Source organism: Gymnodraco acuticeps, unplaced genomic scaffold (assembly GCF_902827175.1).
Source record: "Gymnodraco acuticeps unplaced genomic scaffold, fGymAcu1.1, whole genome shotgun sequence".
Taxonomy (NCBI): domain Eukaryota; kingdom Metazoa; phylum Chordata; class Actinopteri; order Perciformes; family Bathydraconidae; genus Gymnodraco; species Gymnodraco acuticeps.
The window spans coordinates 35,765-48,179 of record NW_022991282.1 but is presented as its reverse complement, the minus strand read 5'-3'; the positions used below and the strand labels follow the sequence as shown (position 1 = coordinate 48,179).

Sequence of the window (12,415 nt, the reverse complement as noted above, 5' to 3'; positions counted from 1 at the left end):
AATCTAGCCATTGACCCTGAAACCTTGAATCAAGACAAACAGATTGACGTTTTAATTACTCTTTATTACAATAGGCCTGTCTTCAATGACACCAAATAAAATCAACATGTAATAGTGCGTAACAAATAGAAACCAGAAACAAGTAGAAAAGTGACTCTTGTAGGAGCAGATGAGAGGCAGGAGGGAGGAGTGTAGACAGGTGGGGGGGGGCTCAGGCGCTGGTTTTCTTGGGTCTGCCTCTGGACCTCAGGGCGAGTCCGGGGGACGTCTGGGTGCCCATCTCCACCAGTCTGGATTTGGCGTCCCCCACTTTGCCAGTGCCGCACACCTTCTTTGGTCCATTAGTTTTTGCGGGACTCTTCTTCACCCCGTTCACTTCTGCAGGGGAGACCATCCTGTTACACTGAGGCTACATAAAGCCCCTTCAAACACACCAGCTTCATGTACATTGTATGTTTCATTATGTGTACACTGCTTGATATTATCTATGTGCTTGTCTTCTGTCTCGGCTTCCTAGTTAGGAGCTGCCACGCTTGCTCTGTAAGTAAAGTAATTTCTTGTTGTAATAGCTAGCATGATGCTATCTCAGAGATGTTTAGCATTCAGTCCATTGAGCATGGAATATAAAGCATGTTTTGTTTATGCAACAAAAACATCCCCAGAACAGGAAACTACACAGAGAAATAGAGAGGCGAAGTCCCTCCCCTTCCGGGGGACCTCAATGGGACCTTATTTCGGAAAAAGTATGTATTGAAGTCAATGGAGAGAGAAAGATTATCTTTTGATTCCGTTTGAATTGTGCAACGAATTACACATATGATGTTTGTCAATTTAAAAGATAATTTTGCAAGTCAAAAAAATAAAAAATGTGCCGTAAACTGTGAAGTAACACATTTTTTTGTGTGAAGCGCTCAATGAACTACATCTCTGGTCTCGCATACGTCACCAAGACCAAGATGGCCGTCACGTTGGCACATTTCACCTCTTTCTTTCAGAATGAAGCGAAAAGTATTAAAAGAGGTGAAAATCTGGCCATGTTGAGAACTGTACATCAGGCTTGGATTTTAGGGGCAAGGCCATTTGGCCTTTGGTGTCACATTTTTTCAGGGCGGAAAGGCCACATGCCAGGGCACAAAGGCCATTGAGGGAAACATTTGGATTTGGAGCTTACAAATAAATAACTTCACTTTCTAATAACAAATCACTTTTTTAACATCAATAATCGTATCATCATATAGGCCTATGCCTCCTTAGTATTAACGTATCTAAAATGAAATACTTTACTTTGAATAATTAGTGTTTGGTATGTTTTCCATCTACTTCTCCCATTCACAAATCCAAAATGAAATCTAAAAAACAAAAATTCTATTAATATGTAACAAATATTTTCCATTTCAGAGCAGAAGAAACAGCCTTCAAGGGTCAAACTCTGCACATACATCATTCAGCAGTGCACAGTGAAGCTCCAACATCCAACTGTATGAACAAGCAATACTTTGAAATGCAAAAGTCTGTGTGTGTGTGTGCGTCTTTAATCAACTCCTCACAGCTCCTCATATCTGTTCAGAAACTGGACAAAAGTTAAAGATGTACAAACCACAGACTGTCTGTGTCATGACGAATACAGTCGCTGCTTTAATTCTGTCTTTAGGACGTTGTTGTGAGTTTGGACGGAGCAGCTACAACGTTAGTTTAGCCTGATCGATCCAATCTCCATTCACAAAACACGCATTTAAAAAGGTTTTTCGCATGCCGTCTTGTCTGCACACTTGTCAAAGCATTAAAGCATGGTTTTTACTAACCGTTATCAGTATTTAGTTACTTCGGCATCATTTTGAAACGTGTATTACAATTAAATCACGGTAAAATAGGTTAATTTTGTCGTAGTTGGTTTCCACCACAGTATTTACATGGATATAAGCCCCGCCCCCGCTCCAGCGCGTCCTGTTTGAATGACAGTAGTAAACACAGCTGACAGCCGCGGTGAAACTCCAGCGGTTAGAGCAATGCGAGTATTCGCATCACGTCCGTTGTGAACGCAGCATAATGCAGTTCAGAAACCACTGTTCTGACGCTTTTAAAGCAACTTTTAACAGTGTGAGGGGCCCAAAGGCCATGGTGGCCGTAGAATACAATCACAATTATTTGTGGGGCATAACGGCCAGACCGAGGGGCTACGACGGCCATGGCCGCCGTGAAAATCCCACCCTGCTGTACATACACAAAAGGGGAGTTAGTCGGTTCCAGCATGTGGGACCGGCTTTACAAGGTTTCGGTGAGTAACACGAGTGTAATGTGTAACGTTAATGTCAGCTAGCTAAATTCATTTACGCGACTCTGGGATTTGTAGTCTTTCTCGTTGCGTATTTTTCATAGTCTTATATTTCAACAGTTTTAAGACAAACTGTGACTTTTTGACATTGAAATTATTTTTTTAAGATTGACAAACATCATATGTGTCATTCGTGGCACAATTCAAACGGGATCGAAAGATACGTTTTCTCTCCCCATTGACTTCAATACATAATTTTTCAGAAATAAGGTCCAATGATTAGTAGATGGGTGTGACTTCGCCACTCTATGGCATATACTGAACAGAAATGTTGTCCCATACATTGCATTTCCTTTGGCCTACTTTGGTCCTGACTAAGATATTGAATCTATTCTTCAGATGGATTGCCATCCCAGTTTTAACAGTCCTTCCTCAGGGTGTCATCACTTTGATGACTCGATTCTCTGACCTTTTTATCCAGCGCCACTGTCTAGTCAACATTTAAATCTGTTCAATACTTTTGATTTGTTGTTGTATTCATTTCCCTGGACAGTTAGACATTTTGTTTTATCCTTGTGCCATCTCTCCCTAAATACTCCTTTAATAAATACATTGTATGTGAATGAGCTCAGATATATCTGATACCTTTTTTCTTTGCGACTCTCTTTTTCTTGATGGGTTGTCCATCGGCCTCATTCTCCTCCTCCTCTTCTTCAGCTGCGGCTTTCTTTCTCTTAGTGGTTTTCTGGAAGGAGAAGAATAGAACAAAATGATGAGTGGACAATGGACATTTAGGTGAACATGGACTTTAGTATGTGGGAGTTATTTTGAATGTTGTTCAGAATACACAGAATGTATTTCTCTAACATCTGATCCCCTCCTGTAGCTGAGCAGGAGACGGCTGGTCCCACATTCAATGCTCCTTCAAAATAAAACAAACTGCTATAAAGGGGATAGCATGTAAAGTACAACACAGTCCTTTCAATGTTGAATGAAGATGTTTTTCAACTAAAAACAAAAAGCAGTGTGTTTGGTGAACCTCTCAAGGCCTTCAGAGTCGTGAAACACAGAGAGAAACTCTGACTTGGTGATAGGGATGGGTATTAAAGGGGCCTCGGGGCAGAATTATTAAAGGCCGTGGTACCGTTAAGCTCATTGGTCTTTTTATCGGTACTGGAGACATTACAAAAATATATGTCATATGTATTATTGCTACATAACCATTACATTGCAGTTTTAGTTTCGCCAACTCCGTTTCTGATATGCAATAAGACTACAAAATGCATCTATTGACGTATTTTCGATCCTTCCAATCCAGTCCCTCGTCTGTGTGTGAGGGGGCGGGGCGGTTTACACACACGCGGCTGCTACATGCATGCAACACACACACACGGCGGAGAGAACTAAGCGCTCCAAGGTGTGGTTAAACTTTACCCGTCTCGATGTGGACAAAGTTACCAAAAGTGCAATAAGAGTTTAGCATGTGAGGGCGGTAACACGAGCAATTTGTCTAAACATTTAGCAAAAGTGCTCCACATCCAGACGGAGGAATGCACCGGGTTCGACTGTCTTTCTAGTAGCTCTGTAGCCCCATCCACGAGTAACGTTTCCACCTCAGGTATGTTATGTATACCTTAATCTTCCTCCCGAAGAACCGTTAGGCCTTTTGCAGCATACCTGTATGCCCCACCTGTACCACTGTATTTTTGCAGTAAATACTTGTTTTTTGTTTGTTTTTTACAGTTCTGTAAGTTCACATTATTTACAATTTGTTTAGTTAATTTACCTTTTTCTTCACAAGAACCGATAAGAGTACCGTTAAAGGATAAGCGGTATCGATAAAAGTAGTAGTACCGTTAAAACCTTAACGATACCCATCCCTACTCGGTGATGATGCCACAGGACTTCTTCCTCCAGGCCTCTGTTTGTAAAGTCTCACCCAGCAGTAACCTTTTAACCTCAGAGCATTTCTATGCATGTTTAAGCGTGGGGTCGACAGAGATGCTTGAAAAGCTTGAAAATGCTTGAAAAGTGCTTGAATTTGACTTTGGAAAAGGTGTAAGAACCCTGCTTATGCCTTTGTCTGAAGACGGTGACGAACACGACTGTGTTGCCGAACTTCTCATTGTGTGCACACCTAGACCAGACTTAAAAGACGTTCCTCTGACGAACGCTGACCTCATTTTGTATGTTGATGGGTCTGCCTCTCGCGACCAAGGGGGCACTAATCGGGTGGGTTTTTCTGTTTTTTCAGATTCTGCTGTACTCCGTTCCGGCCCACTCCCATGTCACCTCTCAGCACAAGCAGCAGAGCTCATCGCACTAACTGAAGCCTGCACGTTTGCAGAAGGCAAAACTGTGACTATCTACACTGACTCACGTTATGCTTTCGGGGTAGTACACGATTTTGGGGCTATTTGGAAGTGTAGACAATTTCTGAAATCTGATGGCAAACCAGTACTTAACCATGTACTGGTTGCAGGCTTACTAGACGCCATTCTGCTACCATCTGAAGTTGCAGTCTGTAAATGTGCCGCACAGACCCAGTTTCCCTAGAAAATGCGGCTGCTGACTCAGCCGCAAAGGCAGCTGCTCTGATTCCTCTCGCACCTCACGCACACTCATTTGTTAAAATCCCTGTCTCCTCCTTCACTGACAAAATGTCATCACTGACTTCCAAGCAGCAGCTAGCTACACCAGTTAAGAAGGCTCAGTGGAAGGCTGTTTTTGACCCAACCTCCAGCACAGACCCGGTGCCAGAACAAATCTAAAAGGGAGGGCATATGATTTTCATGGGAGGGCACACAAAACCGTCACGTGCTGCGGGCCTGCGGCACAATATCAAACAGCAAGGCCAACAGCATTGCGTAAAGACGCACACTTATCGCAAACATACACAAATAAAGGGCAACATAGCAACCACTTTGAAACATTGTGTGCGTGGCAGCACAGGCACTGGTAAATCACGAGCAAGGCACACTGGTTAAGGATGGCAGCTTCCTCATCGCTGCACTCGGAGAGAAATAGTAGAGACGGAGACGATGAACTGTTTAGCCCGCCTTGGGCATGGTTTATGTTCCTATGCACTGCACTCGGACATGCTGTGGAGTGAATCGAGGTCACCTCTGAGAGGGAGTTGGTTGACAGCTAAAAAAGCTATAATATCAACGACAGCTGACACATAATAACGGCTCCGTGCCAGCTGATCTGCACCAAAGTATTAATTTCCTTATTTGTTTCCTCGCGTATCTGTCTGTCTCTCTCTCCACAAACTCTCACATGAAATGTGTTCTTTTGATGCGGCATGCCTTAGCAGTCCTTTATCAGTCTGTAATGCGTGTTTCCAGTCGCAAAAACCTTTGACAGTAAAAGCTGCATCAGATGAAGACGTATTTACTTTAAACTGTCTACAGGGGAAACAAAAGGCTGCGTCTGCTTTTAACGAATCTTCAAGCCATGGTCTGTTGTTGTACCATGCAGCGGCAAAAGTGCGCTTCTTTCCTGAAAACAATCTCCCTGGATAACGATCCAGCTTCACCTGCTTGGGTTTATTAACCCCAAGATCATCTGGGGCTGTTGATCTTTGAGCGGTTGCTGGCCCAATAGAACCTGTTGATGTGCTGCAAGGTAGCATCTGTAGCGGAGGCACCGGCACGGAGCAGGAGGAGGAGGATGCTGGCGGGTGTGGTACAGGGTGTGGTAACGCAGGTGGTGATGGTAGGGGCACAAGGAGCGGTGCCTCGGAGGACAGCGTTGGTGGCGGCTTCCTTGATGAGTCAAGGATTGGGCTCGCTAACTCAGCCCCGGGGTTTGCCGAGGTCAAGCTTGTGACATTAAGGCGTGCTGCTGCAACGGCAGGTGCAGGGTCGCCAGCAGCACCATCGGCTGCAGTTCTTTCATCGCTATTTCGTTTGAATAAATCCTTAGACCTTGTAAGCTGATTTCTGATGTGCATTTTGTAATTCAAACAGAAATGGGAGTCTACAGAATGCACAATAAACAAATCCAGAATAGGCGGCAGAGTGTGACGCTGTGATTGGTTTAAATGGGGACGAATCACAAATCAGACACATGCATTTATTTGACGTAGCCTGCGATTTTTTTTTATAGTTCTGACATCCCATACATCGTAGCATAAAAGTTCACAGTTTATTTATAATTTAAAAAATAAAATATATATATATATTTTTTATAAATAATAAAAAACGTGTTTATTGGGGGAGGGCAGGAATGTCAAATGGGAGGGCCTGGCCCTCCCTGGCCCTCCCACGGCGCCGGGCATGCTCCAGCATCTGGGTTGGTCCAAATTCCAATCCATGTCTCCCAAGACATTTCTTCCCTCATTTTGCTAAGTTGACACATGGGTTGGATCATGTGTCAAAAGGAGGGATGTTAGAGGCTATAAATCAGGAGTGGTTCACAAGGGGGTTCACAGTAACAGCTCAAAAGCACTGTGAAGCATGCCTAATTTGCATTATGCAAAATTCTGGTAGACCAGTAAAGGTTACAGGACCCGGAGCACATCCACCTCCCACCAGGCCATTTGAGCACCTAATGCTGGATTTCATTGAGCTTAGCCCATCAGAGGGTAAGAAGCACTGTCTGGTGGTGGTTGACATGTGGTCCAAATGGGTTGAAGCTTTCCCAGTAAAAGCACAGACAGCAAATGCTGTGGCAAAGGCACTACTGAGGGAAATCATTCCTAGATGGGGACTACCAGACAAAATGTCTAGCGACAACGGTTCACATTTTGCTAATGAGGCCATTACGCAGATAGGAGAATACATGGGCATGGACATCAGAAAGCATTGTGCGTACCATCCACAGAGTGGGGGTGGGGTAGAAAGAGAGAACTGCACAATAAAAAACAAGCTAGCAAAATGCTGTGCAGACACAGGTCTGTCATGGACACAAGCTCTGCCCATTGTGCTGATGTACATGCGGATGCGGAAACGAACACGGAGCCAACTCAGCCTATTTGAAATCCTTTTTGCGGCTCCTCCACAGATTGGACTCAAGGCTCCAGGATGTCCTCTTCCCTCCACAACTTTGTGTGAGGATGCTATGTTGTCATATTGTGTTAACCTGTCATCCACTTTAGCAGACATCCGACGTCAGGTAGCCGCAGCCTTACCTACCCCTGCCACTGGTCCACTTCACCATCTCCAACCCGGCGACTTCGTGCTGGTCAAGGATTTCCGGAGAAAGAGCTGGAAATCCAATTGTTGGCAAGGTCCCTACCAGGTGCTTCTCGTCACCCAGACAGCGGTCAAGGTCGCCGAGAGAGCCACGTGGGTCCACGCCAGCCACTGCAAGTTCGTAGTCACAGGAAAGTCACCAACGGAGAAGCAGACGACAACAAGTGACGTGTCCTAGTCACCAACGGAAGAAGCAGATGACAACAAGTGACGTGTCCAAGTCACCAACGGAAGAAGCAGACGACAACAAGTGACGTGTCCAAGTCACCAACGGAAGAAGCAGACGACAACAAGTGACGTGCCAAGTCACCACCAGCAGCACACTTGCACTACATACACCAAAACACACTACACACAAGGTGTCACGAGCAAGTGCCAGCTGAGCGGTTTCATATGCCTCTGGTTCCTCGTTTGTGTTATCGGTGTGCGGAGTCTGACTGTCCGTGTCACAAAATCAACCGAGGGAATACACACACACACACGCCATGGAGCATTCCCGCCTCGTGATGAGGGCCAGCCTGGAAAGACGACAACGCAACCGTGAGCAATGTGGAAAGTGTGGATACTACTGGAGAGCCTGGACAATCATAGAATGGTTCCTCTGCATATTTGCCATGATAGTTGTGTTAGGACTAGTCCTATATTTCATGTATCCATGGTCAGCACACAGCACAATCCTACTTTGCGCCACAGCTACGAGAATCGTATACCTTGTACATTCCGCCGTACCCCTATTCGTGAGCCAGAATCAGAAGGGTCTGATTTCGACACTACAATATAATCCATGTGAATCAAGTGTCAAGTGTCAAGTGAATCAACTCTTATGCTTACATTATATTGGAGTCTGTCCTCCACAAAAACAGCCAGTTTTCTATTATATATTTGTGATGTGTTTACTTAAACCAGCGATGGAGTATATTCATTGATGTGTTATATCAGTCTATCCTGTCATTTGTTTTGTTTTTTGATGATTGATCAATTATGATCAAAAGGGGAGAATGTAGTGGACATTTCTTTATCTTACCTTATATGCTAATACCAAATGCTTCTCCTAGCATTGTCTAACACAACTATATATTTCCTGATATGTGCTGTTTTCTCTGCATACTCTAATGAGGGTTTTTATTCCCAAGCGCTTCAAGGCCACAGCTGATTTGGCAGACTATGTTGAGACTACTCCTCTTCACACAAAGTCACACAAGAACTTCCATATTCTGAGAACCGTTATACTATCTATAGCTCAAGGACAGGTGTCTAATAACAATATGAGACGTGTGAAAGCAGATTTCTGAGCTTCCCGCCCTTTCCTGTATATAAGCTTTGCTATTTTGTCTCTATTGCGCACACTCCTGCAGACTATCCTATACTCTGTGAGACCTGTGTCTTTGAATATATTCGAATAAATAACCAGAAAGACAACTCTGTTTGTTTCACCATTTATTGTTGATCATTCTGACCTGTGTATCTCCACAGTATATTGACTGGGTCTAATATTTCCATAACAGTACGGCCCTTATTTGTAGCTTTGACAGCTTTATATACAGTGGGGCAAAAAAGTATTTAGTCAGCCACCAATTGTGCAAGTTCTCCCACTTAAAAAGATGAGAGAGGCCTGTAATTTTCATCCTAGGTACACTTCAACTATGAGAGACAGAATGGGGGGAAAGAATCCAGGAAATCACATTGTAGGATTTTTAATGAATTCATTGGTAAATTCCTCGGTAAAATAAGTATTTGGTCACCTACAAACAAACAAGATTTCTGGCTCTCACAGATCTGTAACTTCTTCTTTAAGAGCCTCCTCTGTCCTCCACTTGTTAACTGTATTAATGGCACCTGTTTGAACTCGTTATCAGTATAAAAGACACCTGTCCACAACCTCAAACAGTCACACTTCAAACTCCACTATGGCCAAGACCAAAGAGCTGTCAAAGGACACCAGAAACAAAATTGTAGACCTGCACCAGGCTGGGAAGACTGAATCTGCAATAGGTAAGCAGCTTGGTGTGAAGAAATCAACTGTGGGAGCAATTATTAGAAAATGGAAGACATACAAGACCACTGATAATCTCCCTCGATCTGGGGCTCCACGCAAGATCTCACCCTGTGGGGTCAAAATGATCACAAGAACGGTGAGCAAAAATCCCAGAACCACACGGGGGACCTAGTCAATGACCTGCAGAGAGCTGGGACCAAAGTAACAAAGGCTACCATCAGTAACACACTACGCCGCCAGGGACTCAAATCCTGCAGTGCCAGATGTTTCCCCCTACTTAAGCCAGTACATGTTGCCTGCCGATGACGTCATATCACGCGCCCATGAATGTAAACAGTGGAGGCACCGGGCTACCAGACCTATCGAAAAAGGTTTCAAGCCTATTCCGTTATAATGTACATTATGTATGCCGCATATCACTCGAAATTAAAGTATATAGTATGGACGGAATATTATCTTAACACCATATAAACATGGGAATTAAACAATAACATTAGAACTCTTATCTGCAATAATTTGAAAATAAACTGGCCCCTATTTCAACATATTCAAGTATCGAAGCTTAACGAACATTGTCCAATATAAAATAAGCATAGAACATCACCTACATAGCGTCTACCATAGGTGCCAGACTTTTCTCTGTCCTTATTGCAGATCCATCTCCTCCCTTGGCACAGGTAGCGTATTCAATGTCCAGGATCTTCTCGCATGTCCACCGTTGATTTAAGGGCTTCTTTCGCCTCTTCTGCCGAGTTAAATGACATCCTCGTGCCCTTGTTGTTCACTTTCAGAATTGCCGGGTATATGATGAACGAGTCGATCCCCTTCTGTCGAAGTTTAGTGCGGATCTCCCGGTCGTACCGGGGCTGTAATCGGCAACAGCTGTGTCCCGTCTTGGAGAGTCGGTCTAGCTTTCCTCGCGCCTTCAATAATGGCCTGTCTGTCAGTGTAGCGTAGGAGTTTGAGAACCATGGTCAGCGGTCTTGAGGTGTTGTTGGAGAAAATATGATGTGCCCTATCGATTTCCAGTGGATTATTGTTGGGGCTCTTGATTGAAGGTATCCAGATAGGCAGCATCTTTTGAAGGTAACCCCTGGGATCATCGCCCTCAACACCTGTTGGTAAGTTGACAAACCTTACATTGATCATTCTGGACCTGTCCTCCAATTCATTGAGCTTCCTTCGCATCTTTGTCACCTCCATGATACACGTGCTAGTTTCCTTCTCATTCTTGCGCACGGCAACCTGAATGCTCTCAATCTTATTGAAAACCGTGTCAAACTTTTTTGCGTGACCATCAGCTTGTTCTTTTAATGACCGGAGGATGTTGCCGTTTTCGACCAAGTGCTTCTCTATAGGATTGAGAGCCTTCTCAATATGCAAACTAAAGTTATGGCTAAACAGTAATAAGTTATCATTAAACTTGAATAAAACAACATTAATCATATTTGGATATAGCAATACACTAGCATCCATTAAGATAGATGGGATTTTCATTGAGAGAGTTAAAGAACATACATTCCTTGGAATCACAATTGATGAGAAACTGAGCTGGAAACCACACATAAAACATATTCATTCCAAAGTCTCAAGAAGTATTGCAATATTAAACAAGGCAAAACAGATTCTTGATCAAAATTCCCTCTACATTCTTTACTGTTCATTGGTGTTACCTTATTTAAGTTACTGTGCAGAGGTTTGGGGCAGTAATTATAAAACTACAACACAATCCATATTTATTCTACAAAAAAGAGCAATAAGACTTATTAAAAATGTCAACTATAGGGATCATACAAACCCATTATTCTTAGAGCTAAAATTATTAAAACTGTCAGATCTTGTTGAATTCCAAATTGCACAAATCATGTTTAACCCTCTGGAGTCGGTGCCAGGTGCGCATAATTTTACGTAATTAATCATATATTTTTGATTATAAGGAATAGAAATATGATTCAGATATCCGCGGAATCGCTGGAAGAGTAGCTTTCCAGCGGTATCTCCTGTGAGACTGTAACCAGGGCACAGCAGCCAATATGGCCGCTCAAAGCAGCTTGACTTTACACTGTGTGGGATTGGTGGATTCGTGTGTCCGTCAAGGAAATCTCGGCCGGCAGCCATCAAGGTCTGAAATGACCAATGGACATCGAGAAATCACTAAGGACCTACCCACCAAGTAAACAAAACATAAACCACGTGTCTCCCATCAGTTTACGTCTTTGAGGAGAGAGAGAGACAGAGAAAATGGCTAAAAAAAAACTTTACAGTTGCCGACTTCGCTAGAGATTTATTTCGCTAGCAGAAGTGCAGATAGAGCCTCAGAACCTGAAGTCTTCGACTCTTCTGAAGAAGAAGAATACAAAGACAACAACAAGGATCCATTTGGGCATGGGTAAGTGTAAATATTACAGTAATAGTGTACTGGCAATGTGTGGGGAATACCGCGAAAATGAACAATAGGTTTATTGATATATATTTCTTATCGATAGTCATGAACTTTTTATTGGACAAAATAGACTCTCCATTAGCAAACGTTTAGTCTGTGTTAACGTTATTTTGGTGTGTAAAAGTGAGATTACATGTGTCGAAAATTAATCATTTATTCGTCCCACAACGGAGACATTTACAGTGACATTCTTTTGCCATTGATTATTGTATCATACCGTCCTGTACAGATGAGACTTTGTAATCAGATGTAGCCTATGTATATGTGTGTCTGTGATTTTATACTGAATGTAAAGTAACTGGAAATGTGTGTGCGTGTGTGTGTGTGTGTGTGTGTGTGTGTGTGTGTGTGTGTGTGTGTGTGTGTGTGTGTGTGTGTGTGTGTGTGTGTGTGTGTGTGTGTGAGAGAGAGACTCCTTCTCCAACCTCCCAAACTTTCTTTTTATGTGTGCATTGTTATTTGTGCTTGAGCAACATTTTACTTGAACTTTATTTCAATGAAATTAG

At 43.2% G+C, this 12,415-nt stretch overlaps 1 protein-coding gene across 1 annotated transcript in view; it reads right to left on the bottom strand.

Annotated features, from left to right (window-relative positions):
* Positions 1 to 43: 43 nt before the first annotated feature.
* The window catches only part of LOC117562082 (serine/threonine-protein kinase VRK1-like), a 33,143-nt gene continuing 20,771 nt past the window's right edge, over positions 44 to 12,415 (bottom strand). The window contains exons 12-13 of the mRNA XM_034239861.1: positions 2,918 to 3,017; positions 44 to 378 (exon numbers count right to left, since the gene is read on the bottom strand). Of these exons, the coding sequence (XP_034095752.1) occupies positions 212 to 378; positions 2,918 to 3,017 (267 nt within the window). The 3' untranslated portion in view covers positions 44 to 211. The remainder of the gene's footprint in view (positions 379 to 2,917; positions 3,018 to 12,415) is intronic.